The sequence below is a fragment of the Lipophrys pholis genome, assembly GCF_963383615.2.
Source record: "Lipophrys pholis genome assembly, chromosome: 7".
Lineage (NCBI taxonomy): Eukaryota > Metazoa > Chordata > Actinopteri > Blenniiformes > Blenniidae > Lipophrys > Lipophrys pholis.
The window spans coordinates 18,874,326-18,894,874 of NC_137638.1; the positions used below are offsets into that span (position 1 = coordinate 18,874,326).

Below are 20,549 nucleotides of genomic sequence, written 5' to 3' on the forward strand. Positions count from 1 at the left end.
ACAGAGATTTTATTTTCATAATATACATTTGAAAAAAATCACATGTGTTACTTTGCAGAAATTCCAAGCTTTCAGCTCACAGGGATTCTACATGTCAGTTAAAAATTTGGGTTGAGTTTGTTTTTATGGATCCTACATTTCACTTCATGTTCGCTGTTGAATGTACACTGAGAGCTCCAAACCAAAGCAAACTTCATGCAAATAATCAAGAAACACTATCGAATATGTGGCACGTTAGTTGTGGAATATCATTTTATTTTCTCACTGTAGGGAAGTGAGAGAGCAACAAAGAGGCTGCACTCACACCTTGTGTTTATAGAGTCCTTGATATTCTTTTTCTTCCTCTAGTACAGTTAAAACATGTGCAGGCAGATATCTGGACCTAGACCTTTATCAGAAAGGCAGTATGAAATGTTTTATGTGAAAACCGGTGTGGTTACTTGGGGTCGGGGGAAAAAAAACAACAACCAGTATGTGATTAATTCTCATTTTGATTCCAGGGCTTATAGAGGGAGGAGTAAAACCTGCCAGAGGAAGGAAGAGCGAGTAGAGCTACAACACATAGACACACCCAGTCCAACGTAGTGTGAGGCATAATGAGTGTGTGTGTGTGGGGCAATAGGAGGGTGTGGCTTTTTACACAGCGAGAACAGATAAGCGAAGTTTGCTTGTAGAGAGTGGGGCAGGAGTCAGAGTCCTGGACAGGCAGCAGTTTACTTTCACTCTGCTGGACTCACAGGCGGTCCAGCCACACATTCCCTCTCAGTCGATCTGTCTCTCTCTCTGTCTCTCTCTCTCTCGCGCAGTTTGAAGCACAGAAGCAGCCTCCAGCACAGAGAAGCACAAACAGCAGAAACAGCTCAAGAAGTCACTTCAGCTGGCAGCCATGAAGGACAAAGTGAGGAGAGGTGGGGGAAGAAGTCAAGCCAAGACTGGTGAGAAATTCCTTTGCTAAGTTTCTCTTCTCCGTGTCTGCCTTTTGCGCTTTCCCCTTTTCTTTTTCTGCCTGGTTCCTCCCTATTATGGAGAACGTGTGGAGGGTGGGAGACTCAGCACTGCTGCTCGGAACATGGCCGGTGCTGCTCTTTCTCAAAACTCTTGTGTGTTTAGTAACTTTTTCCACACGAGCATTGTTACTGCTGAGCTCCGGAGAAAAGTACTGTAACTACACTGTTATAACCTTTGAAGAAGCATCAATGGTAGAGTTCCTGTAAAAGTAAAAATCATCTTCTTTCATTCCTTTCCATTTCTTCTGGTTTTGCCAGAATCTCAGTTGAGACTCATCACCTAACCTTTGCCACTCCCCTTTCATACAGCAGAATGATTGAATTAAGACAGAGTGTGTTGGCCCGATTCCAGATAAGATTTCAATGTGTATGTTTTTACATTTGTTTTTTTATTTTGCTTTAACAATGAAACTGTGGACACATGGAACATGGGCCGATCAAATCCTGGTAGAATCTAAATCTAGATAATTGCCAGTATAAACATGTTGGTGTTAAACACGGTGCGGTTTTCTGTAGTAATAAAGCAGCTCAAACAGAGAGGTGACTTCAAACTTGCAGGGAGGAAGGCTTTCTTCCAGCCAGTAGCAAACAACAAAATTCTTGGATGCTTTCCACCATTAAAGTAATGCCAGGCTGACACCAAGATCTGAAGATTTACTGTAGAGAGGCCGTTTCCAGAGAGAACAATAAAAGAACAGGCGGTTGACTTTCTCATTTACATGTCAGATCTGTTGCATAAACAATATGTCCATGCATCCTTGCAGGTAAGCATGCTCTACACACCAAGCTTCAGGTTTGTTAGTTTTACTGTCGTAGCACTGTGCCGTCTCCACATGCCAGTGCTGGGTGTGGTTGTCCCTTCACCCTGAGATGACATGAGGGCCAGTAGGCAAATTCAACAGGTTTAGTCACACTTCAGTTTGTGGAACACGCTGAGTCCTGCTCTCCCTCCAGTTCTGCAACTGTGTGTTTAAAAAAAAAGGAAAAAAAAAAAAAGGTAGACACACCCCACTTTCATTTTTCCTTGCCATTCTGTTCAGTTCACCTACATTCTCACCCTCAGGCAGTCTCATAGACAGACTCCTCAGCCAAGCTCAGGATCACTTCAGAGGTGATTAGTGTTCTTGTTGGAAGAACAGATGAAATCTTAACGTTAAAGATCCAGGCTATAATATATTTCTTCTTTAACTTTTTAAGGTCCTATTGAACTAGACAACGTCTCAACGTGTAACAAACACTAGGCAGCCAAACAACCCTGTTCATTTGATTGTCTTCTGCTGGACTCTGCTTATCCTCAGCTCTGTTGCTCTTTTGTTTCTCTCAAGCAGATGTAATGAGTGTGACTTGTGGAATAGAAGCCCCTGTTATAAAGCAGGGTGAGGACACATTCCCTGTGAAGATTCAAGGAGCAGGAGTGGAGTCATTTGAACATCAGGTAGATAAACCAGACTGCTCTTTCCCCCAGACATTGTTCCCCCTCTTTTTAAAATTAGCAAACTTTATTCAGCCATGAGGAGACCGTGAAAACCAACCGTTTCTGCTGTGATTGCATGTTTATACCATTTCACTATCATTATCGTGGCTGAGATATGTCAGTTTTCATCATGCGACTCATTTGCAGTACTTTCATAATCTTGACCAGATTCCTTACTGTGGGTAAATTGATAAGTGTGGCACGTAAACTTGTAGGACTCAAACATGCTGCTTTGTAGGTCCGCGGATTTTGGCTCGTTCAGGATGCAGTAATGGCTCTGCTGTCAAGGACTGAGGTGTGTCCACGTTCCAACCTGTCGCTTTCACTAGCTGGTGCAACTCTGGATCCACTTGCACCACTGCAAAGCGTCAAGGGTCTTAAAGCAGGAGCCATCATTCGCCTGGTGGAAGGTAGCATTGTTTCTCCACTTTGTTTAGGTTGTTTGTAATAAAGCATGGTAGAACTTTTAATTTCGTGCAATTCCATTTTTTGATTGTTACCTAAGGTACTATTTTAGCATACTACCAGCAATTCTTCAAAATGTTTTACATTCTTACTTTTTTCTGCTTTTTCATAACAACTTAAGTTATAGCAAAAGTCTATGGGATTATTGTTATACAGTATGTCATTAGAAGTTTTAATCTATCCATATTCTCTTCACACCATCAGCCCTTCACTTCCACACATACTATTCGTAGGTCGTTCGTAGCTCAAAGTAAACAGCTGAGTCATCTTTTCTGAGTCGCCATAATAGAATTTATACTCACAGGGATTTAGTTGGGCAGAGATTACAGCTTTATAACAGCTAATTAATAAATGTCTCATCCTCTGACTGTTGCAATAACACAAATTACATTGTACCATTCCTCACGCGTCACTGATTTATTAACTTGGCCTCTCACCTTAGGTGCGTCGTAGCATCCCAGAGCAAAGTTTGGAGTATTCTTTGAAAATCTGTTGTTCACTTTCACATGTGCATCAGACTTCTGTCGTGTTGCCGTGAGTTTCATAAAGAGCAGAACTCTACACTGTACTTTAACCAGCATGTGTCTTTGCAGAGCCCTACAGCTCTCGCTCGGCCAGGCTCCATCTGGCTCGTGTCGTGGATCTGCTGAGAGCGTCCGGACCTCAGGATGCACTGAGAGAGGGACGGGCACCCAGCATACTGGAGACACTCACCCAAACACAAACTCCAGGTAACCACACTGGGACAAAAAGAGAACGCTAGGAATACAAAACAACGTTCAACTCACTGAGATTTCTATTCATTTATTTTTTAAGGTTCAGAAACTGGCTTAACAATGGGAAAGAACCTGAAACGCTCTTCCAGCAACACAAAAACAGAATCAACCCACAATGATGGCTCTCCACCTGAGTACCTTCTCCCCGGTTCCTCAGAGAGACCACTCATGGCTTTGCTACCACACAGCTCCCAACCTGAGGTGCATTAACGTCTGTAAATGTACACGATGAAGCTATTTCACACACAAAAAAACACACACACAATGACTCTGTTTTATATTTCTTTGCCCAGGCTCCCAGTTACTTGAAGGACTTGTATCTCAGCTGCTGGAACCCACCTCCAGGACACAGGAAGCTTCAGGGAGACTTCATGTACATCACAGTGGTCACTCAAGAAGGGCGCCGCTATGACATTACATCCTGTCCTAAAGGTTTCTTCCTGAACAGGTAAGGAAATTCATTTCAATTGTACACTAAGTCATTTTGTGGTTGCAGAAAACATAGCAGCTAATAGTGCAGCCAGCTCCGATTTCTGAATGCTATGCTTTGATTTGATGTTTTCATCAGCACAAATACATGTTCTCATTTATTCACTTTTGTTTCTCCTTCATCGCGTCAGGTCCACAGAAGATGTGTTTGATCCTCGTCCTGCCCAGTCCCCTCCACTTTGTCACTGTCTCACTGACTTGCTCTCTCACATCAGCCCTGCATTCAAACAAGCCTTCACCACACTGAAAAACAGGTAACATTGTGCTGAAAAAGCAATGTGTGTTATTAAGAATAGCTGTAAGTGACAAGAATATTGGATCAAGTGTCTTTTTTGTCTTCGTTTAGGCCTCAGCAGTCTTCAGTCGAGGCAACTCCCACTGCTTACCACACTCTGAGCTGGCTCGGTCCTCCCTGCGCCTCTCGCATTCACAAAAACACCTTCAGTAGACTGGGAGTGGATGAACAGGCAACCACACAAGTAATCTTTGACAGATTCCAACTGTGTCTTCAATGTCTGCTTAATGAGGACAGTTTGCTGTTGGCAGGGATGCTGAGTATGACAATGAGTATGATTTGTTTGTACTATTTGTAGGCGCCAGACTGGAATGAGGAGTTACAAGCAGCCAGAGATCTACCGGAAAGAACCTTGGAGGAGAGGCTGCATAAAGATAGAGCACTGCTCCAGGTACTGTAAAAGCCATTGCTTTATAACAATCCTATGCACAAGTTTTGCTTCTTTTTTTCTTTTTTCTTTTTAAATAATGTCCTCTCCTTTTTTCACATATGTCTATTTTTTCAGATTAACAGTGCATTTGTGAAGGCTGTCATGCAGGGGGCTGAGGCCATAATTGATGGTTTTGTTGAGCCGGTGAATAGAAACCCAGATGACCCAGCCTTCCTTTGGGGAGGGCTGTACATGAGCCAGGGGGCTGCGGGTGCAGTGTTTGGTGGTGAAAGGGGTCGCAGGTGAGAGAAAAGATTTTAATGGAGACGTACTGAATTATCATCTTCCTTTACGTCACTCAGTGTACATATGTCCAAGCGAAACCTCAAATGACCTTTTTAAACAGGCATTTCTGTTCTTCAAACAAGTCAAACATGTCAAGTCTCATTCTTTGTTCTCTATTTGGTTCTGCCATGCTTAACACGTGTGTCTACTCAAATGGATCATGCTTCATTTATTTTTCCTTTTGTTTGCGTTGAAATTATTCCTGAGTTTAAAAAGTTCAATACCTTACTGATGCAAAAAAAATAAAAGAATAAAGAATGTAGTTTTGGGGGGAAAAGAAGAATTACCAGTTTTAGATAGTCACTTCCTTCCATTTACACACACATAATAATTTTCTCACTCACATACTGAGGTAGTGGTAAAAATCTATTTATATACAGTAAGGAGTTTACTTACTTTGTTTTTACACACTTGATTATTTCATGTTGCTCAAACGTTTCTTCATCTTTTACCTGCAGAGCTGCTCAGAGGATGGAGCTCACTTGTGTACAGGCCTACAGTGACTTAGAGGAGCCGCAGGGAGTCCACACTCTACCAACAGCTATTGTGGACTACAGAGGGGTGCGTCTGTCTGCTCAGGGTCTAGCCCCTGGCTTGGATAGTTCAGATCAAGAAGAGGAATCCACCCCCGCATCAAGGTACATCCCACTGACTCATTTGATGACAACATTGTGATAAAGCAACAAATGACGTTTGATATTTTAGTCTCGTATCACATATCACTTTTTTTTTTCTTCTTCTGTCTGCAGAGGTTTGCTGTATGGGATAAATGCAGGACCCCAAGAGTCCCCTCAGCGTAGAAAGCTACTTGGATACTTGGCTTCAGCAGCCAAATCTATGTTGCTCCAGAAGAATGTTGTTGTGGCACCCAGCAGTCACAAAGTGCCGCTGTTCACATCCGTGGACGCTCAGGGACTGGTGGGGGCTGATGGCCGGTTATACATACTGGATGTGTTCAGGAGCTTCCCAGCCGATGCTAACTTCTGTCCAGAGGTGGAGACAGAAAGTCCACCAGTCACAGGAGAAGATGAAAGTAACCAAAGTTGTAAAGATGATGGTGACAAGAAGGAATGTGAAGTTGGGGGCTGGCCTGAGGACTATCTTTCCAACTATGGGCTTCCACGAAGCTTTCCTCATGGCCTCTGCAGATTGAGGCCTGAGCTGATGAGAGCGTTCATCCAGCACAAGTAAGTACTAAAAGACAGAAAACGCCTTTTAAATTCACATTTGAAGAAAGTTTTCCTGAGTTTTGGTTTGCTTTTTTTTTTTTAGACACTGCCAGTTCACTGAGTGTGTCAGCGAGACTTTGGAGGAAAATGGAGGTTTTGAAGAATGCGCAACAGCTGGTGAGAAGTATTCCAGATCATTTTACTGTTGTTCATACATACAGTACCTGGTCAGTTTTTTACAAGAAAAAGTACTTCTCTTCTTACAGGTGACTCTCGAGCCACTGATGCAGTACGAGCAGCCTGTAAGGAAGTCGGCTCAGTCAGTAACATCATCTTCGAGATGCGGTTCAACCCAAATGTATTTTCACCAGGTACAAAAAGATTGTCCTCACACAGACACACACACACACACACACACACACACACACACACACACACACACACACACACACACACACACACACACACACACAGAGATACGTACACATGCACACTGAAGACACACTGAATGTGAGATCACATTGTGACAATCTTTGTGTTTTCTCATTCAGGGGTGTCTTTCCCTCCCGCCGAAAGAGAATCAGTAAATCTGCAGGAGAGGTTACTGAAAGAAGCAGCGGCTTTCATGGTCACACACCAAATACCAGATTTCGTAAGTTTGTTTGGAATAAATAAAGTGCAGCCGGCTGATTATATATGAAAACTCCTTACACGTGCGTGTGATTGAATGTTCACAGGTGCAGTTCTGCTTGCACAGTAACGAAGCACCAATGGATGGAACTACTTTGAAACAGACACTCCACCAGAGAGGCATCAACCTTCGGTACCTGGGTTATGTCGTCAAGGCGATTGCTCAGTCAGAACACAGAGAGCGCCTGAGGCATACAATGGTTTGTTGAGCATTATTTTTCTAAAACCCCAAACTCAAAGTACTCTTTATTGTAGTTTTTCTTTTAACTCTCTATCTCCACTTTTGTCTTCCCCAGAGAGTCGCCATAGGTGAAGTTTTCGTCCGCTCAACCAGGAGAGTGTTCAACAGTTTCCTTCAGGTACTTCATAGTATTATATAATGAGAACTTCTTCTTGTTCTTAAGGTCACATACCTCAAAGTCTGTTGTTGGTGTAGAAGCAGGTGTGGGTCTATATGTCCCAGAAAGACTAAGCTGAAGCCTCCGGTAATTTTTTTTGTAGGGTGTGGATGTGGCGAGTGTCTCTACAGCTGTCAGTCACTTCCTCGGATGCCTATTGGTTCCTCACTTCACACCGCCTTCTGTGGGGGAAGAGGCGAAGAAGAAGTCGAGGCGGCGTGGTGGCCGAGGGTCTGGGGCCTCTGAAAGCACGCCCTGGAGTACGCTCACAGGTGCTGAGCTGTGGAATTTGGTCTGTCAGGACGCTGCAGAGACATACAACATCTCTGACTCCCTGGGGTGAGTGTTTGTACTAATCTCAGGCTTATTTGTTACCGAATAGTTCACTTTCAGTTCAACTGTCATCTTTTTTTCTGTGATAGCTCGGGCCTCAGCCACCTGGTGGAGCACTACGGCCTTCAGAAACTCTCCTTGCTCAGAGAGTTCTGCTTAAAGACTGGAGTACAGGTAACAGAAATCTTAAATGTGGCTTCAGTCTGTTTGTAGCATATTACGAGTTCTCCAACACGTCAAATGCATAAAATGCTTATTAGAGATTTTTTCCCCACAAACAAAATACATCGAAATATTTTATTTATGTTTATTCCTCAGCTGAAACTGAAGGACTACTTCCTCGACAACCAAAACAAATCTCCCATTAGTCCAGATGATATCCTCAACATCTTCCCGGTTGTCAAACACATTCATATGCCAATGGTGGATGCTACGAAGGCATGCAAGGCTGCACAGACGTCTATTCAGAAGGGTAAGTCAGAAAGACCAAAGTGTAATCATTATCACAGTTCTGTGTTTTTCTATGGCTAACTTTTAATGGACAGCAACCATCAAAAAAATGTTTTTCCCGTAAAAATGTTTTGTTTTGCACCTGCAGGTCTGCTGGATCAGGCCCTTGAATGCCTAAAAGAAGCATCCTATCTGTTCAGCAGAGTGTGTGACAACCTGCACCCTGAGGCCTGCTATTGTTACAGCATGATGGCCAAAGTGTCGTACCTGCAGGGGAAGACAGCTGAGGTAGAAAAGATCACCTAACAGCAGCTTTAACATTGTAATCCTTTTTAACTGTCAGGCCATTGTTGATCTGGTGTTTAACAAAAAATGATGCATTGTTAATGTAATAATAAAGATGATCAATATTTACTTTGCCATCTTAATTTCATAATTCAGGAATTATTAAAACATGAAAATAGCATAGAATAATGCTACTGGATTTACACTTCTGCTAGTATATTTATTCACGAAAATATTACGACATTTATCTAAGTTGTTTGAATATATTTTACACAATCAGTAAGTTGCGTGTAGGGAGAAAATACAATACTCCGTGAAAGGTAATATCATGACTGTTGTTTCCTTCTATTCTGTTTTTAACCTTATTTTTTCAGTCGTTAAAACTACAGCAACTCTTGTACTTTTGATGACGCTGCCAATCTTTTTTTCTCAAGGCTCGCAGCATCCAGCTGAAAGCAGTGGTCATCAGCGAGAGGGTGCTCGGCTTTGACCATCCGAACACGATCCAGCAATACGTGAGTACAGCTAAATGTTTGTGTCTCCATGGTTAGAAATTCTGTCTTGCTGTTCTAGTATGATTCCTGACATTGTTGCATTGCATCTAGGCCCTCTTGGGTGTGTACATGTTTTCTGGAGGGGAGACGAGCCTGGCTCAGAAGTGTCTCCTCAGAGCTCGTCTGCTAATGTTGACGGTCCACGGAGAAGACCATCCATACATCGCAACACTGGATGTAAGTTTCATCCACCCCAATACCAAAACAATACCAAATACCACAATCAAATATTTGCTGAATATCAACTTTCAAAAATCACAATATCCCCTATTGTTTTCTTGAAGAGCTGTCTTGGCCTCGTGCTGACAGAGGATCACAATGGGAGGTTTCTCAGGAATGCCTTGAGACTCAACACTTCCTTCTTTGGCCCCACACATCTGCACACTGCTCTCAGGTAAGATAACATTCATACCTTGTTCTTGATTGCTCCTTTAAAAAATTGTCGATTTGAGCTGCTTGTTCACATATTCTAAATAATTGCTTCTTTTTTTTTTTCTCCACGATCGATTGACAATGCAGCCAGCACTTGTTGGCTCAGTGGATGTGCAGTAAAGGTGACTACAGAAGTGCTATGACACACGAGAAAGAAGCCCTCACTGCTTTCACCTCACTGGTCAGTATCTGCATGAGGTCTGCTGATGGAGAAGAGAAAGTGATTTGTTCATTTGATGCAGGTCGTGTTGTACTTTTTTTTTTCCTAGTTTGGGGAAGAAAATGCACAGACCAAAAGCAGCAAAGACTTTCTGAGTGTTATAACCAAGCAAGCTGTGAAGGTGGAACGTACCCTCAGACAGGCGGGAGCTGAGTGCTCCGAGCAAACTGTGGAGGTATTCCATGCAGGAACTCATGACTATTGCACTTCTTCTTTTGGTCTTACAAAAGAAAAAACGAAAAACTAATGTGTCCTCTCTGTCTTCAGTGTATAAACCCAACATCAGACACCATAGCGGAGCAGATGGTTCTGGCTACAGGCATCAGAAGGATCACACAAAGGTAAACATTAGCCATGGCACTCAGTGGGATAATTGATACTCCAGCGATGTGCCGGCGTACAAATGATTCTTTTTACATGCACGCATTTGTTTCTGGGCTGCAGTGTTGCAGTGGTTAGCGCTCGAGCCTCATTGTGGGTTCATCATAGTTTTGAGTCAGGGATGGGCCTTTCAGTTTGGAGTTTGCAGGTTCTTACCATGTGTGCGTGGGTTTTGTCCCGGTACTGCAGATTGCTCCCTCAGTCCAAACCCATGCATTTGTGGTTGATTGGTGACTGTAAATTGCCCATAGGTGGGAATGTGAGTGTGCGGAACTGTTTCTCTGTGGAGCAACTGGGGACTTTTAACCCCCCTCCTCCCTTCCCCAACATGAACCTGAGCTGGATAAAAGAGTATAAAAGAAGACTGGGTGGAGTAAAGGCTTTTTCAATAAACAGTATAATTCGATTCATGTAATTATGATACTAAGTGTTTGAAAATTACACAAATCCTCTTCTGTGAGGTAGCTCTGTGACAGGTGTTATGTTTCCTAAGTAACTCTTTTGAGGGATTTTTGTTGTGGCATGTTTTGTTGCTTGGGGCCTGATGAGTAATACATTTTGTATTCAACTAAATATCTTGTTGCCATTTCTCCCACTGGGCGGAAAAAAGAAAATAATTACACACACACACACATTGATGCTCTGGACGTTTCATTTTTCTGTGAGGCCACGTGAAAAACAAGGACTACTGTGAAAAAGCAGTATGGTACAGGATTTTGATAGGCAACTGTTCCAGCTCTGCTTCAGTCACGTTTTAACGTATTTCTCTGAGGGTTCATCTGATAATCGTGGTTCGAACTGTAATCCTTCAAAACAAGAAATATGGGTCAAAATACAGTTACAAGCATAAACTACATACACACAAAAAGTAAAGCCATCTCGTCAAAATGAAGCCGTTTTATTGCATCATGTATAACAAATTCAGATTCTCCTTGGGGGGGGGGGGCATTTATAAACATTCAAAGGGCTGTATGTCGCCTGCGGATAATGCAATGCCCACTCCTTTTTTAATAACAAAGTCTTGTAGTGATTACAAAAACAGACTCTTACATGTTGTTGTTTTTTTAAAACACAAATTGATTTTCTTAATATAATTATAATGTTGAATCTTTTACGGAAAGCCACTCTTGACTTTGTTGTGTTTCTTTATAGTGACAAGTTCCAAGAGTACAAGCAGAAACACCTGGAAAGAAAAGCTGCGGCGAGGAGAGAGCTGGGAATTGACCACATGACCAAGCACATCGCCTCAGAAACTGTAAACGGAGGAGAGGAAAACTCCGACCGAGAAACAGGATGCGGGAAGGAAGCAGAGGACGCAGGAAACTGTGTGATGGAGAATACCAACACGGGCCAAGAGCAAAAGGTGGAGGAAATGTCTGTGGAAAGTGCCGCCGCGGAGTCAACCAACAGTGATGTGAAGGGGGCAGCTGAGCAAAGGCAGCCTGAAGAGCAAACAGGTGTAGACAGAGAGAGCTCAGCCTCAAAGGTTAAGACAGTAAATGGAGCAACAAGGGATGAGCTGGAGTCAGAGTCAGGAGACAAAAACGGTGAAATTAACGGAGAAGTAGAGATCACAACGAGCCCACAGGTCCCGAAAAGTCCAATGACCTGGGCAGATATTGTTGTTTCAAAAGCAATCGTTGCCGATGGACCAGATGGTAAAAGTGCAGTGGTAAACGGTGGAGGTGGTGGTGTCACTGTCAATGGGACGGCTGAAGAGTGAGCATATAGCAAACATGAAGCTAGAGTTGAGTTCACTAAGAATCACTGCTGTAAGGTAAAACTCTCCCAGGATCCTTGATGTAATCTGATCCACTGAACACAGAGGAAAGAGTAAGATTACAAAAAGGAAGCGTATTGTTTTATGTTGAAGAAATTACACTATTACCGATGCTGGGAGAGTGCTGTATCGTTAAGCCTTTCTGTTTTTCCCCCCACCAACAATAAACTTTTTACTCCTGTGTGTTATACCTGTGGTGGTCTCTGCTTTATAGTAATTGTGTTTATGTAACTTACAGGACTGATCGGGTGCAACACCTTTAGATTGTAGTTAAGATGGTTTCTTCACAGTAAGAAGAGTCAGGGTTTCATTGTTTGATGTGGCCTTTTCTCTGCCGAGCTTGCATATTTTCCCCAGCTACGCCAGTGTCCTCCCACAATTCAAAGCATGTTTTTCAGTTTATTTGCAGACTACAAACAGTCTTATGTTTCCTTGAGTATAATCTCCAAGTCAGGGCAGTGTTGGTATTGTGGCTCAGGTGAATCTGTCCATAGGGACTGTGGGAGTGCTTGGAGGCTGTCGGAAGGGAAGCTGATGACCGACGTGTCACTGAAGACATCGATCAGGCGAGATGGACAAGGGAGCTGCCTCTCCTCACAGAGATCCACAGCCTTACTGATGTAGCTGTAGTCTCGCTGCAACTCCCGATCGATCGTCCTGTTGATGCAGCAAACAGACATTACTTCAGCTCGCCTCCACATGTTGAAACGGCTGTATCATTGTAGTATACACACCTCTCTCTTATGCCACTGAAGCTGTTTCCAATGATTAGTAGCATAGAAAGACACCGTGTGCTCCAGTTCTTCCATAGGAGGTTGTTGTACAAGGCTTTCCCACAATGCATCAGGTAAAAGAGTGTGGGCTTCAACGCCACACGCTTCCCCTCCTGAATGAAAGAGAGAAAAAAACAGTTGTTTTAATTGTATATTTAAGCAAAACACAAGTTGCAGCTTAAGTGGACATGCTGTACAACAGACAAGAAACTTTACAAAAAATAAAAGTTCAAATGGTGTAAATTTCCAGTAAGTACCAACAATTATATCAATCACAACATCTCTTGAAAAGATGGTGTGCAATCTGAAGCGTTTCCTCAGATTTCAGATTCATGACTTCAGCCTGTAAGTATTACCTTACTCAGTCAGGGTTTTGATGTCAAAGGATATGTTTGGCCCATTTTTCTGTGAAAAATATATGACTGAATAATTTTAAATTAAAATTGTAATTTTTTGGTTTTGTTTAACTGTAGAGAGTCGGAGTCCACTATCACCCACTGAGTTCATTTGGCAAATATATGCCAGCTGTTTAGTCCCAGCAATCTTCTCTATGTTAAGTCCAGATTTTAAAAATGGTTAGGATCTTGCAGAGTGACTGTACGAAATGGCACTGTCACAATTCTACTTGTACATACAAATTTAATGACTTTTAGGCCTTTATTGATCACTTTCAAGTCATTCATCAGCTTTGTCCATGTGTGCACCAGTAAACTACTTACTTCTCAGGAGGGAGCACTGCTAGTTCATCTGGCGAAAAAAAGGGAAGCCAAGTTTTTGCAACCACAACTCCCAGAATCTGAACTTTTGGTCTGCTGACATAAAGTACACAGGGATATTAGACTAATATGAGTCATTGCTTAAAATATTTGCCTTTTGTAAAGCTTTTTTCAATTGCCTTTTCACTATCTTATTGGTTTTTAATCAATTGTTTTATTACCTCTATGGGTTATTAATGTTGTATTTTTTCACAATGTTTAAAAAAAAACTATGCCATTATTAACCAACTTTCACCGTTACATCTAATGACAGTGCTTCCTTTTGTTGTAACAAGTGACCAAAAAACTGACCTCATTTTCTGTGAGTACAGTCAGACCCAGCTCTCTCAGTACTTGCTCTTCTGAAGACGAGAACGCAGGGTCATAGATTGAGCAGTCTTTCAGAGGAATCTAGGATGAAAGGAACAGAATTAATCACAAGCCGGGCTGAGTCATGAGTGTTTAAAACCCACGTCTGATGCTCCTCTGACCTGTGCAGCTTCAAGCAGCAGCAGCAACATGGCCAGCTGGAAGCGAGCTGAGACACAAGAGGAGAAGGAGCCCAGACCATAACACACGCACTCCAGATGTTGACCCTCCTCCAGCTGCTCTGAAGGCTTAGAGACGGATGATGATGCTGCCGACAGCTCCTCTGGGGAGAAAAACACAAATAGAGTTACTAGACTGGAAGCTAAACTAATAATTATCACCAGAGCCTAGGTGTTTAGTAGAAACACACTCACTTTTCCACTCCTGCCAAAACTCCTCACACCTTAGCTCCAACCTGCAAAACCAGAATGCAAACACATTTGTTGGGTCTGTCTAAAGAGATATTTGTGTAGGTGTTGAACGAAGCAGTACTTACACCGTATCTTTAACCCGTTTCACGGTTTTATTGATATCCAGATGTTCCTGGCAGGATTTTAAAGCTGAAGACACTTTAAGTTGCTCTGATTTCTTCTTCGCTCCTTTTCGTCTCCGAGCCACCTGCCACTCGTTTCCTTTGTCCGACATCTACACTCACTCCTTGCTACAACACACAACTAAATCACTTAAAAATACATATGGTTCTTCTCATTATCATTCAAAGTAAGAACTTGACGTTCTGAAACAAGTGGAACCATTTCGAGTGCAACATGTTTTCTTTACCGGTGTCAGATTTCGGTTCCGCACATTACGCTCCCTGGTGATTATCTTAAAATAGTGTGACAGTAGTTTTACTAAAATTATAATTATCTTAATATTTGCGCACTTGTTTTTTCACGAAAATATAAAAATATGAACACTTTTCCAGGGGGACCAAATTATGTTAGACACTACTTCCCCCGGAAGTACTTAGCGTAGGAAAAAAACTTTAGCTGAGGTTAGCTTGGATTAGCTTTTATCATTATCCACGAGGAAATGATTTGCTATTGATCAACAAATAGTGGAATACAAACGCATCAGGTACGTCACTTTGATGATTTTTCTCTCAAGCTATTTATTTATTCAGCATCAAAATAAATGATCTAAATAAGTCAGTTAGCGCGAGCATATTCGAGCAAGCGTTTTCTCCTGTCAATGCTTACTGTTTACTGTAGCTCTATCAGAATCAGACATTTATTTACTGCTCACAGTAGAAGCTGTGATCTATCAGAGATCAGCCAGCTGACGTACATGTTGGCATGACTATGTAAAATAAAAGTAATAAAAGAGTTCTCTGTTCGTTGATACCGGTACATCCACAGGTTTATTCAAACATGACAAATTATTTGATATGTGACATATACGACATATGGCTTTGGGCTTTTACACATCTTTAAAGAAACGAATTGAGGAAAGATCTTATTCTTCTAGAAGCAACATAAAGATGAAATGTTTGCTTTGTTTTGTTGTATATATAATTAAACAAGCGAGTGAGGTGTATTACAGTAAATACATTTTAAGACCCCTTTCCACTCAGCTACTCCAAAAGGTTTATACAACACAGAAACTTTACTGTTACTGGGGGATAGGGGAACGCACTCTGCACCTGATGACAGCCTTGGATATCTAACCTGTCAGAAGATCTCTTCATAGATAAATTCAACTTCTCTCTTACCACATCACCTCATCACCAGAGCATTAAATCAAACACATATGGTGTAACATTAGTTTGATCCATGGCTCTCTGCTTTCATCAGCAAATAAAGTGTGGTTGGTTTTCATGAGGGTAACTGGTCTTTTCTCTGTGATTTACTGCTTTATATAGTTTTGTTTGTTTGTTTTAATTTGCAGGGATGTCCATGTCACACTTATATGGGCGAAGAGAGGAGGAGGAAGAGGGAGTGGAGATTGAGAACTTTGAGGTGACGGACTGGGACCTGGCCAATGAATTCAATCCAGACCGTCGCAGATTCAGGCAGACCAAGGAGCAGGCCACCTACGGCATCTGGGCCGAGAGGGATTCAGATGAAGACGAGAGGCCGAGCTTTGGTGGCAAGAAGTAAGAGGTTGTTTTTGTTGCCGCCCCAATGCACTACTAAGTGGATTGTAACATTTGTGGTTTTTTTTTTTTTTTTTTTGCCAGATCTAAAGATTACACAACTCCAGTGAGCTTTGTGAGTGCTGGTCTGCGTAAGACTGCAGCTGAAGAGAAACAACAGCAGCAGCAAAAGGAAGGGGGCTCTGATGACTCTGATGACTCTGACGATGCTCCTGCAGCGCCACCGCCTCCACCTCCGCCTCCACGTGGCGCGGCACCCAAAAAACTGCAAATGGTGAATTTTTTTGTGGGGGGAATTTTCTATCGTGGTGTTATTTACGGGAGGGAAGAAATAACAAACAAGCATGAAATCTTGACAATGCATTGTTTTTCCAGACTAATTTCCGTGGGAATCAGTCACAGAGGTTTGCAGGTGGTATACAATCGGGACATGGCATTGGGAACTGGGAGAAGCACACGAAAGGAATTGGACAGAAGCTTCTGCAGAAAATGGGCTACCAACCAGGAAAAGGCTTAGGCAAGAATGCTCAAGGTGGGTGTGGTTTTGAGATCTTATGTACCACTGTTTTTATCCCAGGAACAACCATTTACAGTTGATATATCAATTTCTCACTGCTGCAGGTATTGTTAACCCCATTGAGGCAAAAGTTCGTAAAGGAAAGGGAGCCGTCGGTGCCTATGGGAATGAACGTACCCAGCAGAGTCTTCAGGACTTTCCTGTGGTTGACTCAGATGAAGAGGAGGAAAAGGTAGAGTCGGCAATAAAAAAGATTTCCACACATTCCCTGCTTTTAATCACATGGCAGAAAATATAATGTTATTTATTTTACGTTATTCTCAATTTCTGCCTGGGTAGGAGTTTCAGAAGGAGCTTGGCCAGTGGCGTAAGGATCCCGCTGGGGCTGCAGGGAAGAAGAAGCCGAAGTACTCCTACAAAACTGCGGACGAGCTGAGAGCCAAAGGAAAATTCACAGGAAGGAGCACTGCAGCTTCCGCCGGAGAGCTGGCTCAAGTCAAGGTATGCTGTGCATTGTTAAACCAAAGTTAAAAACAGAAAAGTTAGTATTTTGGTCTGGGGGTAATTTCAAGCTTAGTGGGAAATGCCAGTCAGATGATGTCGTCCTGTTTTTTTTTTGTTGTTGTTGTTGTTTTTTTGCGTGCACCTCTTGCAACTTGCAACCTGTTTCACAAACTGGCTTAATGAGTCAGTTTCAGTGTGAACGTTTTTCAAATAAAATTGCTTTATAATGTGAAACATTTTGTGACGACTCGGTCTAGAAGTCTGAAGCAGATTGAAACTTCTCTAAATTGGAAATTAGATATAACCGACGTAATTTGAGTTAGAATTTCCGCTTCTATGCGACACATTCGGCAGCAGCTGGCAGTGCAGACCACTATTTGTTATCGTGTTGTTGAAACACCTGCAGCCCCTGTTCGTAAAACCTACATACTGTTCCTTGATATTGTCCAAATAGGCTCTGAAGTAAATTTAGAATTCATAATATGAAAGAAAATTAAGATCATTCCTGAATAATTCACAAAATTGTGTATTTAACTTATTGAGAATTTATTGTAGCCCTCGTTAAAAAAAAATAAAAAAAACATCCTGTTTTGGCTCAAATGTTTAAAAATGGATTCTTTCTCATGTTGATTCTCACTTCTGACTTAATGATCTTCTATGTGCAGGTGATAGACATGACTGGAAAAGAACAAAAGGTCTACTATAGTTACAGTCAAATGTCCAATAAGCACAGTGTTCCCGATGAAGGTCCACCAAGCATGTCCACTCGGGATCAGAAGGGATCTGGTTTTGCTCTCCCAGAGCTTGAGCATAACCTGCAGCTGCTCATAGATTTAACAGAACAAGACATTTTACAGGTATGAGAACATCCAAAGGTTTCCACATGCAAACATATCTGACATCGACAAGAGTGTCTCAATGCTACTTTGTGGATCAACAGTCTAATTGTGTTGGGATTGTTTGTAGTCTGCTCGACGGCTGCAGCATGAAAAAGATGTTGTCGTCAATCTGAGCCATGAGTCTCGAGCCCTGCAGACCAGACTGGACGCGGAGCAAGATGCCATTCAGAAAATGGAGGCCATACTAGCTTTGGTGGAGCGTTTTCCTTCTGCGGAGACGGCACCAGGGGAGGGACCCACCCTCCAGGTGCAGATACAGTGAACATAGAACTTATTCTCATCACTTCTCGGCTGGTTTCCAGTTCTTTACTGCTCTGTGTTCAAGCCCTTATTTATCATTGTTCATGTGTTTCTTCTTTCTGTTCAGGAATGTGCCCGGATCTTCGAGACTTTACAAACTGAATATTATGACGAATACAAGATGATGGGATTGGCAGACCTGGCTGCGGCTGTTGTTCATCCGTTGCTCAAAGAGAAACTTCGGTCCTGGGACCCTCTGAAGGTTTGTTTCACCCAGATGTTTTGAATCCAGGCGACTTCATATTTCATATCTACGTGTTTATGATTAATTACAAAAGTATCACAGCGTAGATTGTACCCTGATCGTTTCAGGACAGTTCTTATTGTTTGGAAGACATCGGTCAGTGGAGAGCGATCCTTGAATCTCAAGACCTTCATACAAGCGGCCCAGATTCGAATATGGATCCTTACCACAGGTCATTTAAAACACAAAAACATTTTGATCAGCTTTGCTTGTGTGTATGTGACTGAATTCCTGTCGCGACGCGTCACTGTGACTTGTTCACTGCGTGTGTTTGACAAACGTTCTTGATCTTTTTTTTGTCTAGATTGCTGTGGGAGGTTTGGATCCCCGTGATGAGGATTTGTGTGACAGGCTGGCAGCCTCGTTCAGTCCGACCAATGGTGGACTGCATAGAAATGTGGGCTCCTCTTCTGCCCGTATGGATCCTAGAACACATGATGGAGCAGATGATCTTACCCCGACTGCAGCGAGAGGCAAAGACATGCACACTCATCCCAAAAGAAACACATTCAGAAATGTTCTTACTTAACTTGTTTGGAAGAAGAAACAAAAAGGCCTGTATTAATTGCGTGCGATGTGTTGTTAAAGCATATAAACCTCCCGCTTTGCTTCTTTGCCGTTAGGTGGATAACTGGAACCCCCTAACTGACACAGTGCCGATCCACTCCTGGATCCACCCTTGGCTTCCACTCTTCCACTCGCGTTTAGAGCCTCTTTACCCACCAATCAGGAGCAAATTGTCCAGCGCCCTGCAGCGGTGGCATCCCAGTGACCCGTCGGCCCGCCTCATCCTGCAGCCGTGGAAGGACGTTTTCACACCTGGCGCATGGGAGGCCTTCATGGTGAAAAACATCATCCCTAAACTGGGTACGACTTCATCACTGTCTCAAACGCCCCGTAGCCACAGATGAATATGCACTTCCCTTGAGTCACAACATCATTTTATTTGTGAGTCATTTCTGATTTTGTCTCTTCATGTGACAGCGTTGTGTCTGGAGGAGCTGGTCATCAACCCTCACCAGCAGCAGATGGGGCCATTTAACTGGGTGATGGACTGGGAAGGCATGCTGTCGCCCTCCAGCCTCGTGTCCTTGTTGGACAAAAACTTTTTTACAAAGTGGCTGCAGGTCAGTAGATGTTTTCACATATGAATATTCACAGGAAACCAAATTTTATAAAGATGGACGACACCTTAGTATTATTTACGTTCTGATTACAATCTAATATGTTTGTTTTCTGTTGACTTTAGGTCCTGTGTTCATGGCTGAGCAACAGTCCCAACTACGAAGAAATCACCAAATGGTACCTTGGCTGGAAGAACATGTTTAGTGACATGTTGTTAGCACAGCCCCTCATTAAAGAGAAATTCAATGAGGCATTGGACATCATGAACCGTGCAGTGTCTTCAGGCATGGGTCAGTTCTACACACCTGGGAATATGTACCCAAAACATATACAACAGCTTTACTTTAAAAATAGGATTAAAAATAAAACATGCCATAATGTTGAGTCCCTTTTTTCTTTTTTTGTCCCCACAGGTGGATATATGCAGCCTGGTGCCAGAGAGAACATTGCATATCTCACGCAGACGGAGAGACGGAAGGACTTCCAGTATGAAGCCATGCAGGAGCGCAGGGAGGCAGAGAGCGTTGGTCACAGGGGAGTCACCACTGGTGTGCCAACTAATTTCAAAGATCTTATCCAGACCAAAGCGGAGGAGAACAACATTGTCTTCATGCCCATAGTAGCTAAGAGACACGAGGGAAAACAACTTTACACATTTGGCCGCATTGTTATCTACATCGACAGGGGCGTTGTGTTTGTTCAGGGCGAGAAGACCTGGGTGCCCACATCTTTGCAGAGTCTGATAGATATGGCAAAGTAAGCAAGATCACTGCATCCTTTGTTTTTCTTAAGAGTTTGATGTATCTTTAGTCTGTTTAACCTTCTCCACCAGTCTCTTTGTAAGATGTTAAGATGTAAAAATTAAGAATAAATCTTTTTTGAATGTATGTTGTGTGGTTTATTTTTTGTTTTTCTTTGTCGAATTGTAAGAACCATGCACTCATACAAAGTAAATCACTTTCTACACGACTACGTTTTGTGCCAATGTAAGCAATTCAGTTCAGGAAGTATTGCCTATGAGCAACATCCTTAAATGTTTTACCTCATGTCACAAG

The 20,549-nt window shown here is 42.5% G+C and overlaps 3 protein-coding genes across 3 annotated transcripts; 2 read left to right on the plus strand and 1 right to left on the minus strand.

The window, feature by feature from the left end:
• Positions 1-500: 500 nt before the first annotated feature.
• On the plus strand, positions 501-12,101 carry LOC308111881 (clustered mitochondria protein homolog). The gene is made up of 28 exons (XM_080466982.1): positions 501-935; positions 2,336-2,442; positions 2,720-2,891; positions 3,540-3,677; positions 3,763-3,923; positions 4,016-4,170; positions 4,343-4,465; positions 4,558-4,690; positions 4,805-4,897; positions 5,012-5,178; positions 5,680-5,859; positions 5,971-6,408; positions 6,494-6,567; positions 6,657-6,761; positions 6,942-7,042; positions 7,128-7,280; positions 7,377-7,439; positions 7,582-7,817; positions 7,901-7,985; positions 8,130-8,283; positions 8,410-8,549; positions 8,981-9,061; positions 9,152-9,277; positions 9,385-9,494; positions 9,620-9,713; positions 9,802-9,927; positions 10,020-10,093; positions 11,286-12,101. Exons 1-28 carry the CDS (start codon positions 887-889, stop codon positions 11,854-11,856), a joined length of 4,209 nt encoding a protein of 1,402 aa, XP_080323108.1. The 5' UTR covers positions 501-886; the 3' UTR covers positions 11,857-12,101.
• On the minus strand, positions 10,770-14,588 carry srrd (SRR1 domain containing). The gene is made up of 6 exons (XM_080466983.1): positions 14,307-14,588; positions 14,185-14,225; positions 13,933-14,093; positions 13,754-13,852; positions 12,648-12,799; positions 10,770-12,570 (listed from the first exon to the last, which is right to left on the minus strand). Exons 1-6 carry the CDS (start codon positions 14,453-14,455, stop codon positions 12,336-12,338), a joined length of 837 nt encoding a protein of 278 aa, XP_080323109.1. The 5' UTR covers positions 14,456-14,588; the 3' UTR covers positions 10,770-12,335.
• Positions 14,589-20,380, plus strand: tfip11 (tuftelin interacting protein 11). The gene is made up of 15 exons (XM_080466984.1): positions 14,589-14,887; positions 15,698-15,905; positions 15,990-16,179; positions 16,281-16,437; positions 16,527-16,654; positions 16,762-16,923; positions 17,592-17,783; positions 17,893-18,072; positions 18,193-18,327; positions 18,438-18,541; positions 18,674-18,842; positions 18,993-19,236; positions 19,354-19,496; positions 19,619-19,784; positions 19,908-20,380. The coding sequence occupies exons 2-15, from the start codon at positions 15,700-15,702 to the stop codon at positions 20,252-20,254; spliced, it is 2,523 nt and encodes an 840-aa protein (XP_080323110.1). The 5' UTR covers positions 14,589-14,887; positions 15,698-15,699; the 3' UTR covers positions 20,255-20,380.
• The last annotated feature ends 169 nt before the right edge of the window (positions 20,381-20,549 follow it).